This window comes from Mobula hypostoma, chromosome 29 (assembly GCF_963921235.1).
Source record: "Mobula hypostoma chromosome 29, sMobHyp1.1, whole genome shotgun sequence".
NCBI classification, from domain to species: Eukaryota; Metazoa; Chordata; class Chondrichthyes; order Myliobatiformes; family Myliobatidae; genus Mobula; species Mobula hypostoma.
In genome coordinates, this window is record NC_086125.1 from 18,120,021 (window position 1) to 18,147,992 (window position 27,972).

The window sequence follows — 27,972 nt, forward strand, 5'->3', positions numbered from 1 at the left end:
CATCCTGGCACATCTCCTGCAGAGGGCAACACCCAGTTATAGTAGAACTGGTGCTGGACTGAAAAGCACAGGAAGAGCAAGGACTTCATCCAGATCATGACCGAGATTATGTTAACGACTGAGCTTGAAAATTGGAAAATAAGACTGCAATTACAAATTTCCACTTGACAATGTTTCCTTTATTGTGCCGATTGATTTACCAACAATGTTTAGCATCAGACTCTCCTGACTGGCTTGGTGAGCATCAGATCTGATAGAAACTTTTACCATCAGACCTTCATGAATACAGCAAAAGCCAGGAGTCCGTGCAGATCAGAGGGGCAAACGGTGTTTGGGGGTAGATAACCGATCAAGGTTCTGTCAGCTCACCAGTGCAAATGATAGGTTCTGGACTGCTGGGCACCAGATAGTCCAGTACATAGTGTTGCACTTACATCATTGGGGACTGAGTGACTTGCTTAGTGTTGTGTTAGTTTGTTGAGTGTTGTGTTTCAATTTTTGGTTACTGTGTGATGTGTGTTTCGTGCTGACCATTCTCTCATCAATCGACCTTTCCCGTTTTCTAGGACTCGGATTTAGTTTCATTCCCAGGTTTAATCTGTCCAACAGCGTCAAGCAGAGATTGAATGTCAACATGATCACCAAACTCCGTCTCTTGGTGCTCCAACAGGACCCCCTGCGTGGGCAAAACACCAACACTTCAGCACAAGCGCGAGGCAGCATTCTGTCAAAATAATTTCCTGCTTCCTCTGTCCTTACACACCCTCAAAGTTTTAGATGTCAGGCTGAATCTACACAAACCCCTGTGGAAGTAGAGGTACTGCTGCAGTCTCTTCATAATTGCACTTGCGTGCGAGGCCCGGCAGAGATGTCTACATCATGATGCTCTACATCAACTACAGCTCAGCACTGGTACCATCATCCTCTCAGAACAAATCAATAAGCTTCAAGACCATGGCCTCAGTACCTCCTAGTGCGATTGGCTCCTCGATTTCCTCGCCTGCACACCCCAGTCAGTTTGGATTTCCAACAACTTCTCCTCCACCGCGATCTGCATCAGCTCAGGTGCACCCCAAGGCTGTGTGCTTGGACCCCAGCTCTACTCACTTTATACTTAAGACTGTGAGGCCAAGTACAGCTCCAAATCCATATTCGAGTTGGCCGATGACACCACTGTCATCAAAGATGGGGACGAATCAGCATATAGGGGGAAATGATTGAAAATCTGGCTGAGTGGTGCCATAACAATACCCTCTACTCAAAGTCAGCAACACTAAGGAGCTGATTATTGACGTCAGGAGGAGGAAACCAGAGGTCCACGAGCCAGTCCTCAGCCGAGGATCAGAGGTGGAGAGGGCCAGCAACTTTAAATTCAGAGGACCTGTGCTGGGCACAGCACAGCAGTGCAATTATGAAGAAAGCATGACATTACCTCTACTTCCTTAGGTTTTTGCATACATTCATCATGGCATCTAAACCTTTGACCAGCTTCAATGGATGTGTATGGCTCTGTCCCACTCCCCCACCTGCTCCCCCACTCTGTGCCACACCCCTACCTGCTCCCCAGGTCCGATGACGAACACTCCTCCCAGGATGAATCCTTCTCCAGCAGTGTTCCCGGTGAATCCGTTCCGCCAGGCTCGGAAAAGGTTCCTCCAGACACTCAGACGGACGAGTCCCATCAGTCCCAGCACCCTCCTCCTCGGACCATAGAAGTGTTTCTGCAAATGGAGCATCGTTTACAGTGAGGATACAGGGTGCGGAGGGTGGGTAGGAGGGAGTGTGAGGGTGGGAGCCCACAAGTGTGGTAGGAGGGAACACGTGGGAATGGGAGGGCAGGGATGGGGGCAGTGCGATGTTCAGGACAGATAAATGTGCAAGTGGGGAGGAGGGATATGGTGGTTGGTTCACTGCCACATAGTTATGGTCACGGTGGGTGTGGGTTGGATGCTGTGGGGGGGCCATTGGAAAGACATTCATCTCACCAGCTCTCTGCTGGCCTGGTAGTCCATGTTCTCAATCAAGAGTGGGGAAGAAACTTTGGGAAGAAGTGATGCTTCCTCTGCCCTGCTGCATCTGAGCACCTAATAGTCACCCGACTGACTCAAGCTCAGACCTCCTCGCAGCCCACTGTCACCGATTCCAGCTGCGTGCAGTCTGCATCTGCGGAGCCAGGTTTTGCCAAGGCCCATCCTTGTTCCAAACTTGGGGGCACAAAACAATTCTGAGCTCAGTTGATGAGGGAGCCAAGCTGTGTCCCAGGGAAATGCAAGATAAGCCACTAACACTCAACATGAAACTCCAATTTGTGCTCCCGTTGTCCAACACTCCTCTCTTCCCCATTCCTCTCGTGGGGAGTGACTGCCCCGATAACTGTTCCCCTTACTTCCCAACAATTGGACATCCAGTACATACATTGACATCCAGAAAGATCTCTCCTTTGAAATAGGGTTGGAAGGCCTCCAATTCAGGTTCGATGTTTTCTTTGACGACTGCATGAAGAGCGACACCCAACTCATCGAGCTGGGGTCTCAGGGAGGAGATCTTTGCAGCCTCCTGCAGGAAGACACAACAAAAGTCAAACCAGCATGAGGTATAAAGGAAACTGAAAGGAGACTGGGAACGCGCATCCCAGAGAGCATTGTACCAGTAATTTACTGAAAAATAAAGATAAAATAAAACTAGAAAATGCTGGAAATACTCAGCAGCTCAGGTTGCATCTGTGGGAAAAGAGAGAAGGGAGTTTGATAAAGAAACATTAACTCTTGCCACAGATATTAGCATCGGTTCATTGGTATTAGTTCATCATTGTCACATGTACACAGTGAACAGCTTTCCTTGTCAACAGATTAATCATTATACAGGACGTTAAGGTAGAACAAGGAAAAAGAGTAACAATGCAGAATGAAGTGTAAAAGCTGCAGATAAAGTTGTCTCCTGGCAATCGATAGAGTGCAAGATAACGTGGCAGATTGTGAGGTCAAAGTCCATATTATAATAGAGAGACCCATTCAACAGTCTGACAACAGCCGGGTAGAAGCTGTCCTTGAGCCCAGTGCTATGTGCTTTCAGGCTTGTGTAATGTTTACACAAGAGATTCTGCCAATGCTGGAAATCCAATACACACACACACACACACACACAAAGTGTGGAGGAACTCAGCAGGCTTGGCAGCACCTACGGAAATGAATACATCAGTCGACATTTCAGGCTGAGACCCTCCTTCAGGGCAATTCAGGACGTTCCAGGCCGAGACGCTTCTTCAATCCTTTCTTTTTATCATCGACCTGACAGGAGAGGGAAGAAGAGAGAACGTTTGGGGTGGGTGAGTGGGGTTGCTTTACTGAGCAGTGAGAAGTATAGACAGAGTCCATAGAGGGGAGCTTAGTTCCTGTGCCGTGCTGAGCTGTGTCTGCATCTCTGCTGTTTCTTGTAGTCACGGGCAGAGTAGTTGCCATACCAAGCTGTTATGCATCCAGATAGGGTGTTTCCTATTGTGCATAGATAAAAATTGGTAAGGGTGGATAGAGACTTGACAAATGCGGCCTCACCTACTGGGTATTACCAGCACTTTGTCTCTGTGTGAAAAACAGCCAGAATTAGCAGAGTCCTGCCATCTCCCTGAAGAAAGGGAGTTCACCGATTCAGTCTGGAACCTGGGAGGGGAGACTGACTGGAATGTTGTAGGATGGAAAGGGAGGAGCCAGAGTACATTGCTGAGATTTGTTCTCATGGAGTCAAGGATGGTGGACGTAAGAGTAATTGAAAATTAGAGCACAGAAGTAGGTCTTTCAGCCCACCTCGTCCATGCAGAACCACTTAAAGTGTCTACTGTTGACTTGCACCCGAACCATAGCTCTCCAAACCCCTACCATCTGCATATACCTATCCCAGCTTCTCTGAAAGATTGAAATCAAGCTTGCATGCAACACTTGTGCTGGAAGCCCGTCCCACACTCTTACGACCCTCCGAGTGAAGAAGTTTTCCCTCAAGTTCCCTTTAAACTTTTCACCTTTCACCCTTACTCCATGACATCTAGTTGTAGTCCAACCCAAACTCAGTGGAAAAAGCCTGCTTACATATACCCTATCTATATTCCTCATAATTTTGTATACCTCTATCAAGTCTCTCATCAATCCTCTACATTCCAAGGAATAAAGTCCTAACCCATTCACTCTTTCCTCATAATTCAGGTCCTCCAGACCCAGCAATATCCTTGTAACATTTCTCTGTACTCTTTCGGCCTTATTTATATCTTCAACATAGCATTCCATCTCCAGTAATCATACATGGACTAGAAATGCCAAAATCTTTCTTTACGACTCTATCTACACTTTCAATCAATTATGGATCTGTATTCCCACGTCCTTTTGTTCTACCACTAGCATTCATTGGTAGGACCAAGCAGGGTAGGTCATACACAAAGTGAAACACTTTGCACTTGTCTGCATTAAATTCCATCTGCCATTTTGTAGTCCATTTTTCCAGTTGGTCCAGATCCTGCTGCAAGCTTTGATAGTCTTCCTCACTGTCCACTGCACCCCCAGACTTGGTATCATCCACAAATTTGCAGATCCAGTTCACCACATTGTCATCCATAATAAATGATCTGGATGATAAACAAAAATGAACTCAGCCCCAATCCCTGCAGCATTCCATTAGTCACGTTACAGGCCTCCAGTGAGAAAGGCAACCAACTACCACCATTCTCACGTTTCTCTCACAAAGCCAATGTCTGACATAATTTACAAAAGTTACTACCTTTCTTGAATGTCAAGTGACTGACCTTCTTAACGATTCTCCCATGCGGGACCTCGCTAAACACCTTGCTAAAGTCCATATAGACAACATCCACTACCTTGCCTTCAACTTTCCTGGTAACCTCCTCAAAATGCATTATAAAACTTAGTTAGACATAACCTACCATGCACAGAGTCATGTTGACAATCCCTAATCAGTCCATGTCTATACAAATACTTATGAGTCAGTCCCTTGGAATACCTTCCAGTAACTTTCCCACTACTGATGTCAGGCTCACCAGGTTATAACTCCTGGTTTATTTTAAGAACCCTCCTTAAACAGCAGAACAAAATTAGATATCCACCTTTTGCTAAGGGTGGTTTAAATATCTCAGCTAGAACCCCTGCAATTTCTGCACTTGCCTCCCACAGGGTCAGAGGGAACACCTTGTCAGACCTTGGGGATTTATCCATCCAAAATTGCCTCACAACAGCACACACCCTCCACCTCTGTAATCTGTATAAGGTCCATGACCCCATTGTTGCTTTGCCTCACTTCTATACGCTCTGTGTTCATCTCCTGAATAATATAGATGCAAAAAAAAAAAAAAATCCTTTTAAGAACTTCCCCATTTCTTTTGGCTCCAGGCATAGATTGCCATTCTGATCTTCCAGAATACCAATTTTGTACCTTGCAATCCCTTTGCACTTAACATATCTGTAGAATCCCTTGGGATTCTCCTTCACCCGGTCTGCTGGAGCAACCTCACCTTCCTTTAGCCCTCCTCATTTCTTTCTTATGTGTTCTTTTGCATTCCTTATAGTCCATAAGCGCCTCATTTGTTCCCACCTGTCAACACCTGCTATACATCTCTCTTTCCTCTTAACCAGGGCCCCAATATGTCTTGATAACCAATGTTCCATAACATGTTATCTTTATATTTTATTCTGCCATGCACATTCAAGATTTGTACTCTAAATTTCACCTTTGAAGGCCTCCCACTTAGCAAGCGCTGCTTGGCCAGAAAACAGCCTGCCCGAATCCACACTTGCCAGATCCTCTCTCATACCATAAAGATTGGCCTTTCTCCAGTTAAGAATATCAACCCGTAGACCAGACTTGTCTTTTTGCACACTTACTTTGAAGCTAATCGCCCGGACGAAATTCTGCAACTTGCCCAGTTCGTGGGTGGGTGGGTGGGTGGGTGGGTGGGGGGAGAGGGTTGGGGACAGACACCCTCTAAGGGGACATTAGAGGCAATGTGAGATGGACAGATGGGGAAAGGAGGTGGGGTGTGAGTGGATGGCACAGGCAATGGATGTGGAGATGTAGGGAGAAGACAGGTGGAGTAGAAATGATGGTGAGGGACTTCCGGCGACGCCATAATTCAGTGTTGACCTGCCTGGAATTCCCTCCCATGAAACATGAGGAATAACAGCTGTTAAGTTATTTTTGGCCATCTATGAAAGATATTTTTGCTAAGTAAAGAGTAGAAGAACAAGAGTATGGCATCTCAGACTTCATAACACGCTGGAAAACAAGAAATACAAAGAGAAAGCAAAGACAAAAAGATACAGCTGGCACCAGAACAGGCTGAAGCTAGCAAAGCTGATGAGGAGAAAGATATGGCCGTGATACTATGCGAGTTGAAAGAGCTGAGCAAAGAAAAATAAAGAGTCATTTTCGGACACCAAAGCATCTCTACCTCGACTGGAGACCTCGGTGACAGACCTGAAGGAGCGACTGGACCAACTTGAGCAGAAATCTACCGAGTCTGAGTCTAGAATTACTGCTAACGAGGACGCACGTTTCCAGCATGAGAGAGCACTTAAATACCTGTTGAAGCGAGAAGCCGCTCTCACCGCGGCTTGCGATGATCTCCAGATCCGCTTACGAAGAAACAACCTAAGAATTTATCAGATACCTGAGGTAGTGAGAAAGGAGATATGGTGGGGTTTGTCAAAACAGTTAATTAAAACGACGCTTTGGCTGTCAGAGGGCTCACTGAGAGAGCCCACTGATCTGTGATCACAGAGCCGGCGCCCTCTGCATCAGCGGGCTCCGTCATTGTACACTTCTTGCACTATACAGTAAGAGAGGCAGTACTGCGTCAAGCATGGGCACAAGAACAAGTTATGTTCCAAGGCAGAGTCATCTATTTTGATCAGGACTACTCTCCTGAGGGCCAGAAAAGAGGAGCAAAAGTCCGCACCGTGATCAAACAGCGAAAGGAGAAAGGTGAGCAAGCAAGTTGTCGCTTCCCAGCGCAGCTGAGAATAAACTCGGATGCTGGAGTAAAGACGGTTCCTTCCTTGATTGAAGCTTTACCTACACTGAACAACCTGGGCATCTCCGTGCCGGTCAGTGGGGGGGAGAAGCTGGAGCAGTGACTCATCAGCGAGGTACAGCAGGTGCAGCGGAGGGCGAGGAGGAGGGAGCACTGTGCTGTCGGAGGCAGACGTGAGAGCTTTCCTGACATAAGAAGAGGACGATTATATTTTTTTTCTTTCAATGGAGGAGGTATTACAAACAACACACATGAAAGTTGCTGGTGAACGCAGCAGGCCAGGCAGCATCTCTAGGAAGAGGTACAGTTGACGTTTCGGGCCGAGACCCTTCGTCAGGACTGACTGAAAGAAGAACTAGTAAGAGATTTGAAAGTGGGAGGGGGAGGGGGAGATCCAAAATGATAGGAGAAGACTGGAGGGGGAGGGATGGAGCCAAGAGCTGGACAGGTGATTGGCAAAAGGGATATGGGAGGATCATAGGAGGAGAGGCCCAGGGAGAAATATTGGCAAAAGGGATATGAGAGGATATAACCTTCCAGCTCTTAGATCCACCCCTCCCCTCCAGCCTTCTATCATTTTGGATCTCCCCCTCCCCCTTTCAAATCCGTATCTCTTCTTTCAGTTAGTCCTGACGAAGGGTCCCGGCCCGAAACGTCGACTGTACCTCTTCCTAGAGATGCTGCCTAGCCTGCTGTGTTCACCAGCAATTTTGTGTGTGTTGCTTCAAATTCCAGCATCTGCAGATTTCCTCGTGTTTGAGGTATTATGAACTGTGTCTTCTTTGGACTGATTAATAATTTCTGGGTGTGAGTAATATTTAACTGTCTTCACCAACATGTACAGCTGTTTACCAGCGCAATGACATTTTGATATACAATGCAGTTTCGTGGTGGGGGGGGGGGGGAAGAGAGCTAAATTTTGTTAAGCAGACAGAAAAGGAAAAGGAATCACCTAGGGAGGGCAACAACTCAACCAGGGGGATATGTTTTCTCTGTTGTTTGTAGCTATGATAGCACCGTGTGCGTGTTCCCCAGAGAGAAGCAGGGGTCATTACTCTCTGCCTAATTATTGTCAGGGGTTGACCTTGATAAGAGAAAAAGCAGTTATGACAATTTGTTTTACCAGGAATTTAAAAAGACCAGCTGGGTTTCTGGAAGTCTTCTTTGGTTTTGTTATACCTTGTGGGTTACATTCTTTTGTAAGTAGTTCTCCAGGAATTGACAGGTCATCACAAGTTTTTCAGTTATTATACTATAAAAATTCAGATTTCATCATTTCCGATCTCCCCCTTCCCCCTTTCAAATCTGTATCTCTTCTTTCAGTTAGTCCTGACGAAGGGTCTCGGCCTGAAACGTCGACTGCACCTCTTCCTAGAGATGCTGCCTGACCTGCTGGGTTCACCAGCAACTTTTGTGTGTGTTGCTTGAAATTCCAGCATCTGCAGAGTTCCTCGTGTATACTATAAAAATGCTGGGTTTGGTTGAAGGTGGGAGGGGGGTGGTGATGTAGTAAGTGATATACTGTATCATGGCCATTTTGAACATAATTAGTTATAACATTAATGGAATCAATAACCCCATTAAAAGGGAAAAAATTGGCTCTGTTGATAAAACTTAATTGCTCTACTACAAGAAACACATTTAGGAGACACGGAACACAAAAAATTAAAAAGAGAGTGGGTAGATCAAGTCTATTATTCATACTGCCCTAATAGGAGAAAGAGAGGAGTTGCAATATTAATTAACAGATCAGTTTATATTGTGGTGGAAAAAGGGGTTAAAGACAAGCAGGGTAGATGTGTGTTAGCTATGGGCTCGATGGGAGGTGAAGAGTTTACTATCATGAACATCTATGTACCGAGTGAAGATAACCTCCATCTTTTTTAAAAGAAGTAGCTTTATTACTTGCCAGGGAAGCTAGAGGTACTGTTTTAGTCGGAGGAGACTTTAATTGGTATTCTTAATAGGAGTTTGGATAAATTACCTGGGAACGGGGAACCGCTGAGCAGGAAGTCTAAAGCAGTAAAAATTATGTTGGATGAGCTTGGGCTAGTTGATGGCTGGAGAGCATTGAATCCAGGTGCCAGGGGTTTTAGTCACATCTCAAGAGCCCATGGCTCATATTCAAGAACTGGCCTTACTTGCATCCAAAGAAGAATCTACATCAGGTGAAGGAATGTGTTATTGAACCCATTACATTGTCAGATCATGCTCCTGTTAGGCTTGTACTGAAAGTAGGCTCTGAGCGGCATTTCAAATATTGGAGACTCAATGTTTCCATGTTGACGGACCCCTCTTCTTTTAATCAACTAAAACAATGCATTGACGAATATTTTGTGACAAATGGCAATGGGGAGGTTTCCCCCTCGATACTGTGCAAAAGCTGTGATTAGGGAAACATGTATTGATGTGGCTGTTCAAATGAAAAAATACTGAAACGAAAAATATAATTAGTTACAAAGTGAAATAAAAAGATTAGAACAAAGGCACAAATTAACACTGAACAAGGATGATTGGAAAAACTTCCAAAAGTGCAGGGATGCCTGGAATGAGTTGCTCACGTATAAAGCGGAAGGTGCACTTAGATACACAAATCAAAAGTATTACGAGATAGGGAATTGGGCCAGCCGTCTGTTTGCATTTCAGTTGAGAAAGGCACAATCTAACAGAGTTGTACCAAAAATTAGACATCCCTTAACTCTCTCCGAGGTATCGAACCCAAACGACGTAGCAGAGGCAGTTAGGGCCTCCTATAAAGATCTGTATGATTCTTCGGACCCACCAGAAAATAAAGGCAAGCTGGACGAAATTTTTAGAGACATCTGTACAAACAAACTTTCAGAAAGTGAGACTGTTTCACGGACACAACCAATCTCAGAACTAGAAATAAAAGATGTTATTAAAGCATTCAAAAAATAATAAATCTCTGGGTACGGATGGATTTCCGGGTGAGTTCTATATTTACAACAGAACTTACTCCAGCTTTATGTAAAGTTTTCCAATTATGCTCTGAATGAACATGACCCCCCCCCCCCCCCCCCAAAGAGCTGGTCAGAGGCAATCATATCAGTAATCCACAAGGATGGAAAGGACCCTATAGCACAGTTCATATAGACCAATCATCCTGCTTGGTACGGATGTGAAGATTCGTTGTTCTACTTTAGCAAAGAGACTACAGAAAGATATAGGAAAATTGATTAATCCAGATCAAACTGGATTTATACCAGGCCGCCAGGGAGCAAATAATGTTAGAAGAGCTTTAAATATCCAGTCTTTAGCACAGAGGTCCTTCCACGCTTCAATGCTTCTTTAGCTTAGACGCCGAGAAGGCATTTGCTACAGTGGATTGGATATACTTAGACTATAGTTTTTAATGCAACATTTCGAAGTTGGATGAAGACACTGAATAGCGATCCAATTTCCAGGGTGAGAGTAAAGGGGAACCAGACAGGGGAGTGTCCTACCCCCGATATTATTTGCCTTAAGCATTGAACCACTGGCTGAGTTAATGACACAAAATGAACAAATTGAGGGTATAACAGATAAAGGTATAACCCATAAGACAGCTTCATTTGCAGATGACATTCTTCCCTTTAAAAAGAACCCTCTTTCATCAGTTCCCCCGCTTATGCAATGCTTGAGAAGCTATGGCAAGGTCTCTGGATACAAAGTTAACAAAGCGAAATCTGAAGCTATAATGATTACAGGGACCTGGCCAAGTGGATGATGAAGTGACTTTCTGTTCGCCAAAACAGGGCTTTAGATACTTGGGGGTTAGTTTACCTCATAGTTCCTCCCAACTCTTTGCAGCCAATTATGTTAAACTTATTAACCAAGTGAGGAGAGATCTTGAACATTGGGAGATGCTTCCTTTATTGCCGATAGGTAGAGTAGAAGTGATCAGGGTGACTATTTTGCCCAAGTTTCTTTTTCTTTTTCTTTTCAGCGCTCTACCCATAATAGTTCCTATATCTGCTTTTAAAATGTTGGATAGACTTATCAGTAGGTTTATATGGCAGAAAAAGAGGCCCAGGGTGAGACTAAAAGTGTTATACTCAAATAAAAAACAGAGAGGTTTAGCTTTGCCTCATTTAAAGACCTATTATTGAGCTGCCCAATTAAGAGCAACTGTGTCATGGATCAGAGAAGATGTGGATTCAGGATGGGTTCGCATAGAGCAAAATTCAATTGGTGAGTTATCTTTAGCAGATCTTCCCTTTTTAAATCCAAACGTGTGGACGAATGTTGAGTCTCAGAATGAATGGGTTAACTATACATTGAAAGTATGGGATAGAATTAGGAAAAAATTAAATCTTCCAAGGGCTATATCAAGGGCAACCAGAATTGCACATATTTCAGATTTTATTCCAGCAAGACTGGATTCTGGTTTTAACAGGTGGGCGCAAAGAGGCCTGGTTCTTGTGGACCAAATGTTTGATGGTGAGGCGCTCAAATCTTTCCCCCAACTCCAAACTGAATTTGACCTTGTATCAAATGACTTTTATAGATTCCTCCAAATTAGGCACTACCTTACATCACACAAAGAATGGAACAATCTTAAAATACAGCCAAATAACTTAGAAAAATTTTGGATAGAGATCATCATGGGTAAGTCGCAATCCCAGAAAATTGTATCTTGTCTGTATATAAAAAAAACACCTGGATACAATGGATAACACGTTAGATGTCAAACATAAGTGGGAATTGGAGGTAAATATTATAATAGAAGAGGAAGAGTGGGAGAGGTCTTGGGACTATTCAAGCATTTATGCCACGACTCCCAACTGGAGGGAATTTGCTTGGAAAATAAGGATGAGGTACTTTAAAACTCCGTTAGTAATATCATTATGTGCAGAAAAATACAGCAGACTTTGCTGGAGAGGCTGTGGCCTAGTGGGAGATTTTGCACATATATTCTGGGACTGTCCCCAAATTAAGGAAATTTTGGTACAAGGTTACTGAGGAAATAAGAAGGATTTTAGATACATGTATACCCTTAGAACCTAGTCATTTAATTTTAGGCAACCTCCCGCAATCTGCATTATAGAAGAATAAACTATACATATTAAGAGCCTTGATTCTGATTGCTGACAAAATGATAACTCAACTGGCTTAAATCTCGCCCACCCACTTTGGAACAACGGATACAGAGACTGAAAGAAGTGAACTGTATGGAAAATATCACTGCAAGTTTACAACTGAAAATGGACTCTTACTTGGAAAGGTGGAAGCCTGTTATAGTGTACCTGGTACAGTGAAAGGACCATACAGGGGCCTGGTAAAATGTTGGATCCGAGTTGATTTACTGAGGACTGTGATTTTATTTAAAATAGATGTAAATCTACACTGCGGGGTGTTGTAAAGTATGTAGATCATGTGAATGTTTGTATGTAATTGTATGTTTGTGCTCTAGATAATGTGTTGGTTCAATCAAGTTTATTAAAAATTTAAAAAAATTAATGATGGTGAGGGAGAGAGAAAAAGAATGAGAGACAGGGGTTGGTGAGGTGATTATAATTTTATTGCATTTATTATACTTTCCTGTTGTTTAAGTCTTCAAATGTCACGTTAATTTAAAGATGGCTCTGTGGACGGTAAGCATCGGTCCCTGGGAGCTGCAGTCAGTGGTATATTGCTGGCTAACACTGATGTTTTGATGCCCAAGCCTGAGACTGCATCACTGTCCTATCGGTCAGCAGCTGACCTGAGGACGTTGGATCAAGGCAAGCGTGATATTCACCACAGATTGTAGTCTTTCTCATTTCCATTCCCATTGTGGCTCAACCCTCACATGGTCTCCCAGCAACTGGATTGTACCTCACCTTTGAATCATTGTTGGCTTTCAACTCAATATTAAGATTCAAGAGAGGAATGGCTCCAGCGATGAGAACATTTCAGCTAGACAAGTTGGTGTTGTTCCCTTAGGGGCAAAGGAAAAAAAAAGTTGCCCCATTACTGATCGGTTCAGGGGGCTGTGACGAATACACATAGATAAGATGTTAGCTGTCCTGTGTGATCAGCAGTTGGTCTGCCACCTGTCTTCAAGAGAGAGATAAGGGACACAATGAAACAGCACCTGGAGATGTGTAGAGAGCTGTCTGGAGCGGCTCCCCCTTTGAACCCTGAACTGTCTGAAGTGATGGACAGGCGATACCCCAGCAGGGGGATAAAAAGGGACAGGTTCACTAAGGCAGGACACAGACGCCACCCGAGGTAACGAGACCCTGGAAGCGGTATGCCTCTCACGAGTCGGTGGGAAGTACCAGACAACGGCCAGGGTGGAAAGGTACGATCAGCGGGAACCCGGTGTGTGTCCGCCCTTGCCTGGGTGCCGGGTTCACTGCAGAGGATCGACCGCATCTGGAGGAGGGGTCACAGTCGGTGACCTCAGGTGACATCACCAAGGACCTGCCCAAAAGCTGCTTGTGAGCCATATCGCCGGTCTGTGAGTGAAGCCGTGTCTGAATGATCAGTTGTTCCTGTTCTCTCTCTCTCTCCCCCCACGTTGTCCATCACCATGGCAACGATTACTGCGAACTGAACTACTAAACTGGACTGAACTTTGAGTCACTTTGAAATTTGGTCATTTACCCCTAGACAACGATAGAGCTTGATTGATGCTGTTATCTTAATTCTGTACACATGTGTGTTTATCATCGCTGAACTGTTGCATTTATTATCCTTTCGATTACTGTGTTGCTTGTTTCTTTAATAAAACTTTCTTAGTTCTAGTACTCCAGGCTCCAACTGAGTGATCCATTTCTGCTGGTTTGGCAACCCAGTTACGGGGTACGTAACATAAGTGGGGTTCTCATCCGGGATTTTGAACGCTAAATTTGGGACGGAGTAAATTGATTGGGTTAAAATTCCCGAAAGAAAGAAAAGACAAACAGCAGAAATGGAGGCTGAGGAATTTATAAAGGCGCCGACCTTGGAGGCATTAGAGGATGCCAGGAAATCGGAATTGATAGCTGTGGCCAAACGGTTGAATCTTGCTAAGGTGAAGGCGACAATGAGGAGAGAGGAGATACACAGAGCTATTGTAGAGCACTATGTATCTAAAGGTGTGTTTCCCCAAGGTGAGCTGGGGGTGGTGTCTATTGAAAAACCTGCTGGAGACGTGGTACAGGTACAGCTTGAAAAACTGAGACTCGAGCACGAGTTCCGGGTACGGCAGTTAGAACACGAAGAGAAGGAGAGAGAGTTAGAAAGGCAAGAGAGGGACAGACAGTTGGAGAGAGAAGAGAAAGAGAGGGACAGACAGTTGGAGAGAGAGGAGAAACAGAGGGAAAGGGAATTTGAGCTGGAGAAGTTAAAGATAAGGGCCGAGCAGGGGCTCGTGCCGAACCAAGGTGGAGGGTTCCGGGCGACCCAGGAGGTTAGGCTGGTTCTCCCATTTGACGATACCGACGTGGATCGGTACTTCCTCCACTTCGAAAAAGTGGCTATAAATCAGGACTGGCCGAGGGATAAGTGGGCCGTGTTACTTCAGAGTGTACTAAAAGGGAAAGCCCAACAAGCTTACTCAGCTTTGTCCGCGGAAGATGCCCAGAGGTATGAGGTGGTGAAAGAGGCCATCCTCAGGATTTATGAGTTGGTCCCGGAGGCACACCGGCAGAGGTTCCGGAATGCGAAGAAACAGTGGGACCGCACGTGTTTGGAGTTTGCCCGTGAGATGCAGATATATTGTGAGCGTTGGTGCGCCTCGAAGGGGGTAGAGAGGGATTATGACAGACTGCTACAACTGATCCTGATTGAGCAGTTTAAAGGTTGTGTCCCTGAGGGTATGAGACCCTACCTCGATGAGAAAGAGGCAGCCACGTTAGCCGCAACTGCTAAGTTAGCGGATGAGTATGCATTGACGCATAAAATGAAGTTTGCCCCGAGTAAAGGCTACCAGAAGGGTATTCAGGACGGCGGGGAGAGTCCGCCGGAAAAGTCAGAAAGTAAGCCAGGGACTAGTGAAAAGGATAAGGTAGACCGGGAGCAGTCTGGTAGGAAGTCTCCTGGGGTCGTCTGTTATAATTGTGGGAAAGCCGGACACTTTGCGTCCAGGTGCTTTGCCCCAAAGAAGGAGACGGGAAAAGGAAAAACCGCAATGTTGAATGGCTGTATCGAGCTGTTAAGCGAACCGCTAGGGAAGGACAGGTCTGAAAAAGTCCAGGAAGGGCGCGAGAGGTTTATCTCGGCCGGATTGGTGTCAGTGAAGGAGGGGTTAAAACCAGTTCCAGTGCGGATCTGGAGAGACACGGGAGCGTGTCAGTCACTAATACTGAAGAGTGTATTAGAGTTTAGCTCAGAGACCCAGACTGGGGAGGTAGAGATCAAAGGTGTTGGGGAAGGGACAGAGTCACTCCCTTTACACCAGATACATTTACAGAGCAACCTGGTCTCTGGACCAGTCACGATTGGGGTGAGGTCCGAATTACCGATGAAAGACGTGGAAGTCTTGCTCAGTAATGACCTCGACGGGGGAATCGTATTCCCAGTCGTGAGATTGACAGGTCAGCCTGCCAGCATTGAGGCCCCGCCCATGGACTCACAGGTTCATCACGGGACCGCGATAGTGAATTTAGCTGAAACGTTTCTGCCAACCTTGTATGAGACGGGGTGTAGTGAGACAAGAGGTAGTGAGGGAGCTGGGACGGACGTAGCAGTACCAGGAAAGAATTTGTGCAGACGCAGGAGCGAGACGAGGGGCTGATGGTTTTGGCAGAGACCGCTCTCTCTGACACAGCCTTGACAAGCTATTGTGTGGAGGAGGAAGTGCTAAGGAAAAAAGGGAAATCAAGTACAGTACCCGCAGATGAGGAATGGGGGGTGGTGCAAAAGAGTTATGGGGATGAGGTTTTTAACATGGCCCACGAGGTACCCCCCGGTGGACATTTTGCGGTGCTGGAGGAAACAGTTGGTGGAATCATGAAAGAGATTTACCGGCTGCCCAGGGGGAAGAATGTTATTGATCATGACTGACGCGAACTGAGACGGTCACAGGCTTTTGATATGCTAACAAACCCAGTCGGTGTTAGCGTGGAAATCAATGAAGCTTGGGGCCCCCTGATAAGAGAAAAAAACCATTTTGAACAGATTAGTATGGGATCGATCAGATGGGAGAAGGCTATTGTTTTGGCCAGGTCTACTGATAAGGTCTCTCCCTTAATCCCCGAACAAAGCGAATCTTTAGAAGAAGTAATTAAATGACTCGCACCCGTGTGTTTGATTGTCCCGAGGAAATGCAAAGAACTGGGACGTTGGGTGATGTCTGTTACAATAGGGCAGCCTAGTAAAGAACACTCATATATAATGAGTAATTCAGTGACTAAAGGGCTGATGAACACAGAGGTGTGTATTGGCAATTTAATACGGCTGTCTGAAGCCAGCTTGATAGTGAACCTTGAAAAAAATGAATTCGGCCACACGAGGGTCACTTACCTGGGAATTGTGGTGACACAGGGGCAGCTGGCAGCGATGCAAGCTACAGTGCAGGCTATCGCTGACCTCCCAACCCCGACAGACAAGAGGGCCCTCAGAAGGCTCTTGGAGATGGTGGGGTACTGCAGGAAGTTTTGCAATAACTCTGCGGTCAATACCCGTCCCCCTCCTACTAAGCCCTTGCGAGAGAAAACTGAGTCGGAATGGGACGACCCTTGTTATTGTGGTCCGGGACAAAGCCAAATGAGAGGTTACATTGATCGCAATTCATCAGTGTTTTTGGCCACTATGAAGTTTGCTGAGTTGGAGCCTGGTCTAAGGGATTATTAATAACACATATAAAAGGAACAGAAAATGTGATGACTGTCTGTCAAGGTGTTGACAGCTTCAAACTCGCTGTGTTAGCCAAATAGCTGATAAAGATGTATATTTGTGCGTGTATCAAATAATGTATTCATGTTTGTAATTTTTACCTCCCGGTAAAAATCCTTAAAGGGGGGAAGTGTGACGAATACACGTATATAAGATGTTAGCTGTCCTGTGTGATCAGCAGTTGGTCTGTCACCTGTCTTCAAGAGAGAGATAAGGGACACAATGAAACAGCACCTGGAGATGTGTAGAGAGCTGTCTGGAGCGGCTCCCCCTTTGAACCCTGAACTGTCTGAAGTGATGGACAGGCGATACCCCAGCAGGGGGATAAAAAGGGACCGGTTTGCTAAGGCAGGACACACACGCCACCCGAGGTAACGAGACCCTGGAAGCGGTACGCCTCTCACGAGTTGGTGGGAAGTACCAGACAACGGCCAGGGTGGAAAGGTACGATCAGCGGGAACCCGGTGTGTGTCCGCCCTTGCCTGGGTGCCGGGTTCACTGCAGAGGATCGACCGCATCTGGAGGAGGGGTCACAGTCGGTGACCTCAGGTGACATCACCAAGGACCTGCCCAAAAGCTGCTTGTGAGCCATATCACCGGTCTGTGAGTGAAGCCGTGTCTGAATGATCAGTTGTTCCTGTTCTCTCTCTCTCTCTTCCCCCACGTTGTCCATCGCCATGGCAACGATTACTGCGAACTGAACTACTAAACTGGACTGAACTTTGAGTCACTTTGAAATTTGGTCATTTATTCCTAGACAACGATAGAGCTTGATTGATGCTGTTATCTTAATTCTGAGCACATGTGTGTTTATCATCGCTGAACTGTTGCATTTATTATCCTTTCGATTACTGTGTTGCTTGTTTCTTTAATAAAACTTTCTTAGTTCTAGTACTCCAGACTCCAACTGAGTGATCCATTTCTGCTGGTTTGGCAACCCAGTTACGGGGTACGTAACAGGGCCTAGAAGACAGCTGTAAATTTTGAAAACAGGAGGATGAGAGGAAGTTTTTTTTTGGTATTACCTGGTAGAATAACTTTGAGGTAAAGTATTTACAGGTTAGAAGCACTCCATTTTTATTATAAGGTAATTTTTATTGCAAATTAAGCTAAGCATAGATTAATAAGTACTTTATTGATCCTGAGTGGGATTATTGTACAGTATTGTACAGCTCTTTCAGCCCACAATATTGTATCAAACCAAACCCGACTCTTAATTAACCTAATCTCACTTGCCCACACATTGGGCTCATCCCTCCCTTCTCTTCACGTTCATATGCTGAAGGTCTCCTTAGCCCTATTTCACTCTCGATGTAAACAAAAGCTTGCCTCCCACAGCTCCTTTGTACTCTTTCCCCCCCCCACCCCCTCAGCTTACACACATGCCCACTAATATGAAACATTTCAATCCTGGGAAAAAGATGTTAAACACCTACTCTATTCCTTACTCAATTTTATAAACTTCTATCAGATCTCCCCCTCCACCTTCAATACTCAAGAAAAAACAGCTCGTTTGTCCAACCTCTCCTTACAAGCGTATGCCCTCTAACCTAGACAGCATCTTCTTAAAACTCCTCTCCACCCTCTCCAAAATCTTCACACCCTATAATGACATCACCAGAATTCAGTGCAATATTGTACGGCATATATGACCTTACCAGAGTTTTATGAAGCAGTCTTTCCTGCCTCTGCTAACATAGGCAAACATGCCATACACCTTCTTTACCACCCCATCAAGGCTCAGCCACTTTCAGGGAGCTGTGAACTTGGACCCCAAGATCATTCCACTCATTAACACTGTTAAAGGTTCAGCTATTAACACTGTACTGTCCCCTTACATTTGATCTCCCAAATTTCAATGCCTCTCATTTGGCTGAATTAAATTCGAACCTGCAACTGATCTATATTCTGCTCTATTCTTTAGGAATCATCTATGTTCTCTGCAACACCACCAACCATTGTACTGGTTGCAAACTTACTTAACCCACCCATCTACCACTTCACCCAAGTTACTTTTTATATCTCAAAAGGCAGAGGTCCCAGTACGGATCCCTGCCAAATGCCCCATCAAACCCTGTATGTTCCAGAAGCACGAGAACTCTGAATCCAAATGGCCAAGTGACTGTGGATCGCATTCATCTTAGTGTTCTGGATTTGCCTCTTACTTGGGAAATTGTCAAATGCTTTACTAAAATCTATGTGGACATCATCCACAAACCTTCCTGCATCAATTACCAACCATGATGCAGATGTACAAATCTTTGGTCCTGTACACAGTTCTGATTGCCACACTACAGAGATGAGGTAGCAAGAGAAAGTACAGAAGTAATTCATCAGAACATCACATGGAAAGGAAGATTATGGTTATAAGGAGAGAGTTCATTTTCAGTGGAACCCAGGAGGCTGATGGGGTAACCACATAGAGGCATGGATAGTCAGAATCTTCTTCCAAGGCCAGGCTTCTGAGAGTGGAGAAATTTAAAAGGAGATGCACGGGGCAAATGTTTTCACACACAGGGTGGTGCACGTCTGACCCAAGCTGCCGAAGGAGGTCACGGAATTTGGACAAGTACTTAGAGGAAAGATGTACAGGGATATTGGCTCGAATGTGGGGAAATGGAGGAAGTGTAGATGAGCAGACTGTCAGCATGGGCTGAAGGGGCACATTTGAGTGCTCCACGTTTCAGTGACTTTGGACCATAAGATCAAGACATGGGAGCAGAATTAGGCCATTCAGCCCCTCATGTCTGCTCTGCCATTCCGTCTTGGCAATTTATTATCCCTCTCAATCCCATTTTCCTGCCTTCTCCCTGTAACCTTTGATGCCTGATTATTCAATAACCATCAACCTCTGCTTTAAATGCACATCCCTCAATTCTGAGGCTGTGCCAATGGACCTAGACTCCACCACTACAGGAAACATGCTCTCCACATCCACTCTATCTGGCCCTATCAATATTTGATGGATTTCAATGAGATCCCCTCCCTTATTCTTTCAAACCCCAGTGAGTACAGCCCCAGAGTCATCAAATGCTTTACATATGTTAACTGTTTCAGTCTTGTAAACATTCTCATATCTCCTCTGGACGTATACCAATGCTGGCGTATCTTTTCATAGATAAGCGGCCCAAACCCGCTCACAATATGCCAAGTGCACTTTAACCAGTGCCTTATAAAGCCTCAGTACTACATTCTTGCTTTTGTATTCTAGTCCTCAGAAATGAGTACTAACATTGCATTTGACTTCCTTACCACTGATTCAAACTGCAACTTATCCTTTAGGGAATTCTGCATGAGCACTATCAGGTCCCTTTGCACCTCAGTTTTATACTTTCTCCTCACTTAGAAAATAGTCCATGCCTTTATTCCTTTTGCCAAAGTGCATGAGCATATAGGTTTGCTGAGTATTCCCACAGGAAAATGAATCTCAGGGTTGTACGTGGTGACATGCATGTACTCTTGATCATAAACCTTACTTTGAACTTTGAAATGCATTGAGTCCCTCCCTACTGCATACAGAAGTTTGTCAAAGTGATTGGTGACTTGCTGACTTGCTGAATTCACAGACTTCTCAGGAAGTATTTCTACAATTTTATAGTTAGTCAGAATAGATTTGTCTGGCTTTTTGTAAACAGGACATATTTTGGAATTTCGCACACTGTTGGGTACATCTCAAAGTTGCTGCTCTACCAGGCCTGTTTCGTGAGGGGCACAGATAATCGTGGACCCACAGACCTTGAGCACTGCTGCTGGGAAGTGGTGCTTTTGTATCCAGTGTGCTCATAGTCATTTCTTAAAAATCATGTGAACCGAATTAAGTTGGCTGAACACTGGCTTCTTTGATGGAGGGGAAGTTCTCAAGAAAGACTTGTCTGTTGATCTGGCTGCTAGCGTGCACATGGTGAAAGGAAATTCCTTATTATCCTTTTTTTTACAACAGTTGAAAGCTAAACCCATTCTGTGCTACCTTTCCTGAAGGATTAACTCCTCGAGACCCGTGGGTGCCACAGCAGTGCAGTGGCCAGCGCAATGCTATTACAGCTCGAGGTGTTCTGCAGTTCGGACTTCAATTCTGGCACCATTCTGGAAGGAATCTCTCTATGTCCTCCTGTGGAATGCCCAGGCCCTTGGGCAGCATGGCTCAAAGCGCTGGGAGGGCCTACTCCTTGCTAAAATTAAAAAATAAAATCATTTCCATAGCTGGTTTATTCTCTACTTGGTGTACACGGGGTGGAATTTCAAAGCTCAAAGTTCAAACTTAACTTATTATCAAAGTACAATATGTACGAAGGATCACAAGAGTATGCCTGCTTATCATGCATGAATGCCTCACAGAGTGTCCTCAGCCAGCCTGAGTCCATTCAAAGAAAGGCCCTCAGGATTAGAGGTGTAGATGAAGCCACAGCTCGTGAGAAGCTGGCCATCAGTAGCTTACACCACAGACGACAGGTTGCTGCAGCTACTGTGCTATACAAAATTCACACCAGCCACAGCCCCGCAGACCCTCGCGCCATGCTGCCTTCACCTTATGAGAGACGGTGCACCACACAATCGAGTTTACCTATGTCTGCTCATGCTGTTTCTATGCCTGATGCGAGAACCTACACACTGGATGGAAGCTTCCTTCACCGTGCTATCAGAATTTGGAACAGCCTTCCGGATGCTGTGGTTGGAAACATCAGCGACGATGCAGTCCAAGCCTTCAAGAGTTGAGTGCACAAACTCCTATCATCTCTGGGAGGGAAGTCATGTGCTTCTTCATAAGCTATCATGAAGGGGACCAGGAAGGCAATGCTCGGTTGTTGGTAGGTAGGGTTAATACCTGACTTTCAAGAGCACTTGTGAGTTATGTTCCGGCTGGACTTAGTCCTTAAACTGCTGGAGAACAGTGCGGAAAGAACAGGTGCTGTTTTCTCCGAGTAGGGATTACTTTTTAGTTCCAAGTGCTCCTGCCACGTTTTGTCACCCTGCAACCTTATCCTTCAATCTCTTTGAATTATGGAGGACAGCATGTGTATAAATGTCTCTCTCCAGCAGACTTCATCATGATCATCATGACCCCAGTATTTCTACTAATTTTAAATGTTTCTTAATTGTACATATGATTTTTTTGGGTTCTATCGCTGAGCAGCAGTGAACCATCTGATTGGCCTGTCAAAATTCTCTTTGGGAACCAGTTGACTTGATCAGCATTTCTGATCTGGCTATTGTTCACGATTGCACTTAATAAAAAATTAAATAAAAAATGTCACCATACACAAGCCAGAGATTCATTTTCTTGCAGGCATTCTCAATAAATACAAAGAGACACAATACCGGTGCAAATACAAAGAAACCAATACATCACTTTAGTCCTGAAGGAGGATCTCAGCCTGAAACGACGACTGCTTACTCTTTTCCATGCTGCCTGACCTGCTGAGTCCCTGCAGCATTTTGTGCGTGTTACAATAGAATCGGCGTTGGCAAACAACCAACGTGCTAAAGACAACAAACTACAAATACAACAAGAAAAAAGAAAGCAACATAATAATGAATTTAAAAAAAAAGAACATAAATATCATGAACAAGAGATGACGAGCACTTGAAAACGGGTCCATAGGGTGTGGGAACAGTTCCGCATTGGGGTAAGTTAAGTTTCCCCCTCTGGTTCAAAGGGCCTGACGGCTGAGGGATAACAGCTGCTCTTGGAGCTAGTGCTGTGGTTTCATTTAAACAGAGCTCAGCAAAGGGAAAGGGAGGTGTCACCTTAATGAACTCACTGTCAGGAAGTTTATGTTGTGATGGGCCTTGGGTCACCCACACCAATTTGTGGTTGTCCAACCACACCTTCGGTAAAAGCAAAGTACTTCTGTTCTTTAGAAATTAATTGTTTAGCAGCTGCTTGCCCCATTTTCATGTGAAATCTGAGCTGAGAGACCACTGCTGAACAGCAATTGCTGCAGAGAGGCAAGATTTATAAAAGCAACAGGCAGAAGTAATCGGGTCAGAATTTGTTTAGAACCTGGAAAGAGATATTGCAGTGGTAGAGGGCTGGAAAGGCCCAGGATGCGGGCAGAAGAGTGCCTTCCAATACCCGCCTTCCTGTCCCGTACCACATTCCCACTGAGCATAAACTGCAAGATCCACAAGACCCTTTCCAGCGCCAGTTCCACCACTGTTCTGTGAGGCTGCAAACTGCAGGAGTCTGGGTGCAGGAGGGTGACTCTGGAAAAGGCGGTTTGTAGTGTGTAGTCCTCGCAATGATTTTTCCAGCCTCCCTTGTTGTCCTGGAGGCAGAAACAGTAGAGACTTTTAAGAAATGTTTAGGTAGGCACAGGAATATCAGGAAAGTGGAAGGATATGGACATTGTAGGCAGTGGGGATTAGTTTAGTTGGACAGTTGATTACTAATTGAATTGGTTTCATTGCACAACATTGTGGGCTGTTGTCCTCGACCTGTACTGTCCTGCCCTATGTTCTGTATCAGCGCATAGTTTAAAACAGTGATTGAACATGTTTGTGAAGATTGCTGACAACAGTTTAGTTCAGTGCTCAAGGATGGCAAGAGAGAGAGTTAGGGCCAACTGGCCATGATGAAGGGTCTCGGCCCGAAACCTCGACTCCTCATTCATATCCACAGATACTCTGACCTGCTGAGTACCTCCAGCATTTTGACATGAATCTTGATCAGCAAGGACCAGTTGGGTCCTTAATTAAACAGAGTTCACTTAAAAGGCACTAAAGGAAAAAGAATTCGCTCCATACCTCCCGGCACAAAGATCATCCTGGTCTTCGAACCGCCATGATTACTGCTCCATTGTGCTGCCACAGATCGCTTGCTTTAAATGTACGCCCCTCTGGAAACAATATAAATGGTGATTAAACCATTGAATGAGAGGCAAAGATCTTTACAGGAAGTTGGTGAATAACACAGTACAGGGAAGTCCCAGGTTGGGACAAGTTCCATCCCCGAGGGCTGCTCGTGACCTGAATTCTTAAGTAGAAAACAGCCTACCAACAAACAAATCTGCTGGAGGAACTCAGCAGGTCAAGCAGCATCTGTGGGAGGAAAGGAAAAGATAATGGTTGGGGTCAAAAACCTACTCCCATTCTGTAGGGTTTTGACAAGAAATGACAATATCTTTCCTCTTGCCGATGTGACTTCACCCACTGAATTCTCCCATTACATTCTTTGTTGCTCCAGATTCTAGCATCTGCAGTATCCTGAGCCTTCAGTGTCTCTTAATCTCCCTTCTTATAACTCAAGCCTACTAATCCAGGCAACTTTCCACGGATGCTGCCTGACCTGCTGAGTTCCTCCAGCGTGCTGTGAGTGTTGCTCTGACCCCAGCATCTGCAGAGTATTCTGCGTTTACGAACCTCTTTTTTGAATCTTTTCTGCGTCCTCTTTAGCGTCATCACATTTTTCTTGCAGTGTGTTGGCCAGACCGACACACAATACTCTAGCTGCAGCCTGACCAAGATTTTGCCCATCTGGAACAAGATGTCCTAATCCTTCTATGCAGTGCCTCAGTTGTTGAAGACAAGCATGCCACATGCTTCCCACACTACCTGTGTTTCCACTTTCAGGGATCTATGTACTTGTACCCCGAGGTCTCTGTTCCACAACGCTCCTGAGAGCTCTGTTACTGGCTACATCACCTGCCCTGCTTTAGCTTCCCGAAGAATACACTGACATTTGCTGGAATTAAATTCCATTTCCAATTACTTTACCCATTTTTCAGTTCACCTAGATTCTTTTGTAATCTTAAACAACCTTCGCAGTCCACTCCACCATCAATATTGTGCAACACACAGCAGGAAGCATCAAATTCTCTTAACAGAGGGGTTAGAATTAATGTATAAAGCATTGTGGGGAGGCGAGGAAGAGTTTTCCCCACAGAGAAAGAGGGACAGAAAAATGACATTGTTTGCTCTTTCCTAAATTCTGTTGGAGTAGAATCTCTGGATTGCTACCAGTGCCACTTGCTAGTGAGGGTAGAAACAGAAAGAACAGATGAACGTATAGTTGAGAAACAGGTGGGGTGAGGGGTGGGGTTTCAGGGTTCTAGATCAGAGCTCCTCAGGGCAGGGCTGATCTGAAATAGGTGGACAGCTTATACCTTAAAACTCCAACAGAATTACTATCCTGACAGGGAGGTTTGCTGCTGCTACCTCGCAAAGTTTAAAGGTCGGAGATGGGCACCAGAGCACCAGGTTACAGATGGATTGAAGCCAAGTCAAATGTCATGAGCAGCAATATTGTGAAGTCAGACAGACAAGACTAGCAGATATAAACAACATGATAGAGACTGAGGCGTTTATTTCAATGCAAGTATACATAGAAACAGAGAATAGTACAGCACAGTACAGGCCCTTCGGCCTTCATTGTTGTGCCGACCCTCAAACCCTGCCTCCCATATAACCCCCCCACCTTAAATTCCTCCATATACCTGTCTAGTAGTCTCTTAAACTGCACTAGTGTATCTGCCTCCACCACTGACTCAGGCAGTACATTCCACGCACCAACCACTCTCTGAGTAAAAAACCTTCCTCTAATATCCCCCTTGAACTTCCCACCCCTTACCTTAAAGCCATGTCCTCTTGTATTGAGCAGTGGTGCCCTGGGGAAGAGGCGCTGGCTATCCACTCTATCTATTCCTCTTAATATCTTGTATAAAGAACAAATTGTCTACTTCTACTCCTATGTCTATGCTTATGAACAGAGCATGGATCAATACATGGAATTATGACCTTTTGGCAGTTATAGAGAACTGGTTGAGAGGGGAATAGGACTGCTTGCTTAGATATTCAATGTTTTAGAAGAGACAGCGAGGGGTTGCATTATTACTGAGGGACAATATCACAGCTGAACTCGGAGGGGAAAAAACTCAGGCCTGATCAACTGAGTCAATACAGGTAGATCTCAAAAAGTAAAAAAGGTGCCATCACTCTTGATGGGTTTATACTATAGATCTCCAAATAGCCATAGGACACGGAGGAGCAAGATTCAAAGTACATTTATTATCGAAGAATATATAAATTATACAACCTTGAGATTTGCCTCAGGAAACAAAATCAACAGTTACTGTAGCCAACTTTGACTTCCCCAACATAGACTGGTTAATGCAAAAGGTTTAGATGGGGCAGAGTTTGTTAGCTGTGTCCAAGAAGGTTCTTAGAAGCTGTATGTGGATAGTTCAACTAGTGGGAAAATAAGCCTGGACAGGTAAGCAAGCTGTCAGTGGGTGAACACTTAGGAAATAATGATCATGACTCCTTAAGCTTTAAGATAGCCATGAATAAGAGTCAATCTCATAGAAAGTAGGACATGTGGAGGCTGTTTATAGTCCAGCTGCAAAGTGTTCAATTTGGTCCAGTGAGAAAGGAGGACAAGGATAGCAAGGTTCGAAAACCTTGAATGATGAAAGATGGAGTTAGTTTAGTTAGGAAGGAAGCATCTGCAAGGCTTTGGAAGCTGGGATTGGATAGGGTGCACAAGGTAGGTAAAGGAACCAGAGGAGAAGGAAGGATGAGACGAAAGGGGCCCATGAAACATCCTTGGCAAGGATTAAAGTAAACCCCAAGGCATTCTAACTAACGATAGGGTAGGACCACTCAAGGGTAAGTTGGTAATTTTTAAAATTGGTTTTGTGTTCTGAGGTACAGGGACAATCTGTGTGTTGTATGCTGCCCACTACATCATTCACCACATCAGTATATTGAGATGGTATTGAATGAGGAACAGTATCACAGTTACAGGGAAAGAGCAGTAGGTGCATGGCCATAATGAGGTAGGTTGTGAGGTCAAGAGTCCATCAAACAAGGGAACCATTCAATAGTCGTATAACAGACAGAGAGAAGTTGCCTTTGAATTTGGAGGTACAATCCAGTTGCTGGGAGACCATGTGAGGTTGAGCCACTGTGGGAATGGAAATGAGAAAGACTACAATGTGTGGTGAATATTACACTTGCCTTGATCCAGCGTCCTCAGGTCAGCCGCTGACAAATAGGACAGTGATGCAGACTCTGGCTTGGGCATCATAATGTCAGTGTTCGCCAGCAATATACCACCGATTGCAGCTCCCAGGGCACCGATGCCTATGGTCCACAGAGCCATCTTCAAATCAACATATTTGAGGATATAAACAACAGGAAAGTATAATAAATACAATATAACCTTCTCACCAACCCCCTCCTTCCTCACCCACTCCCTCACCATTAATTCTATACTGCCTGCCTTCTCCCAACAATGCAACATCCATTGCACCTGCCCCCTCCTGATTGCCTGTGTCATCCACAAATGCCCCCATCCCCCTTCTCTAGTGCCTCACACCCCAATCTCCTCGATCTCAACCCACTCCACTCACTGTCCTCTTCCCACTGCCTCCCACGTTATTCTACCACATCCCCTCCTCCTTCCTTTCTCCTCCTCCCACTTCCCCCTCTCCCTCCCCCTCTGCTCTTCCCCACCCCTCCTCCCTCATTCTCCCCCTCTCCTCCCCTCCCCTTCTCCCCCTCCCCTCTTCTACCCTTCCCCCCTGCCTCCTCCCCCTTCTCTCTTCCTCTCCTCCCCCTCTCCTTCTCCCCCGCTCGCCCCCACCTCACTCTCCCACCTTCCTCTCTTTTCCAACTCCAGCACCCGGCTCAGTTTCTGTTTTAATAAATTCCTACGATTTGCTGATCTGCCGCGGTATGGTCTAGAACGTTACTGTCTACCTGCCAGCACTTCCAGTGTAAATGTCGCATCTCATTCTGCCCTCCCTTACTGGTTTGCCTTCTACTAACCACATCGCACTGTTCTGATGTCCTTGAAAAAACGCCAGACTTTATGTAACAAATAAAAAACAATTCTAATTACCATACCAATCTTCTCTCCCCCCCCCCGTTCTCTCTCTCTCACACACAGAGTATCCCCTGCTCTCTCCCACCGTCCACCTGCTCGTCTTCTTGTCGCCCCTCTCTCCAAAACCCTCTCAAGAAACACAGCCGAGCCCAGCTCCCAACCTGCTGGTTGCCAAGCCGCTGGTAACTGGGCCGACGATCACAGCTCACGGCCGGAGAAGCAAACCCCCGCCCGGAGCCCGGGGCCGGCAGTCAAATGGAGCGGCAGCAGCGGGGCAGCTGGGTGGACAGTCCCGGCGGTCAGACTGAGAGGCGGG

At 45.4% G+C, this 27,972-nt stretch overlaps 2 protein-coding genes across 3 annotated transcripts in view; one reads left to right on the plus strand and one right to left on the minus strand.

Annotated features, from left to right (window-relative positions):
* The window catches only part of LOC134339372 (uncharacterized), a 70,064-nt gene extending 51,910 nt beyond the window's left edge, over window positions 1–18,154 (plus strand). The window contains exon 2 of the mRNA XM_063035815.1: window positions 13,208–18,154. Coding sequence (XP_062891885.1) covers window positions 13,926–15,731 — 1,806 coding nt within the window. The 5' untranslated portion in view covers window positions 13,208–13,925 and the 3' untranslated portion in view covers window positions 15,732–18,154. The remainder of the gene's footprint in view (window positions 1–13,207) is intronic.
* On the minus strand, window positions 158–27,972 carry selenou1a (selenoprotein U 1a). 2 transcript variants are annotated; one of them, XM_063035819.1, is made up of 6 exons: window positions 27,818–27,972; window positions 26,786–26,930; window positions 23,576–23,667; window positions 2,416–2,556; window positions 1,557–1,721; window positions 158–676 (listed from the first exon to the last, which is right to left on the minus strand). In XM_063035819.1, exons 2-6 carry the CDS (start codon window positions 26,928–26,930, stop codon window positions 563–565), a joined length of 657 nt encoding a protein of 218 aa, XP_062891889.1. In that variant the 5' UTR covers window positions 27,818–27,972; the 3' UTR covers window positions 158–562. The 2 variants fall into 2 exon arrangements, with proteins under 2 accessions (XP_062891889.1, XP_062891890.1); XM_063035820.1 differs by having other exon boundaries at window positions 27,749–27,873.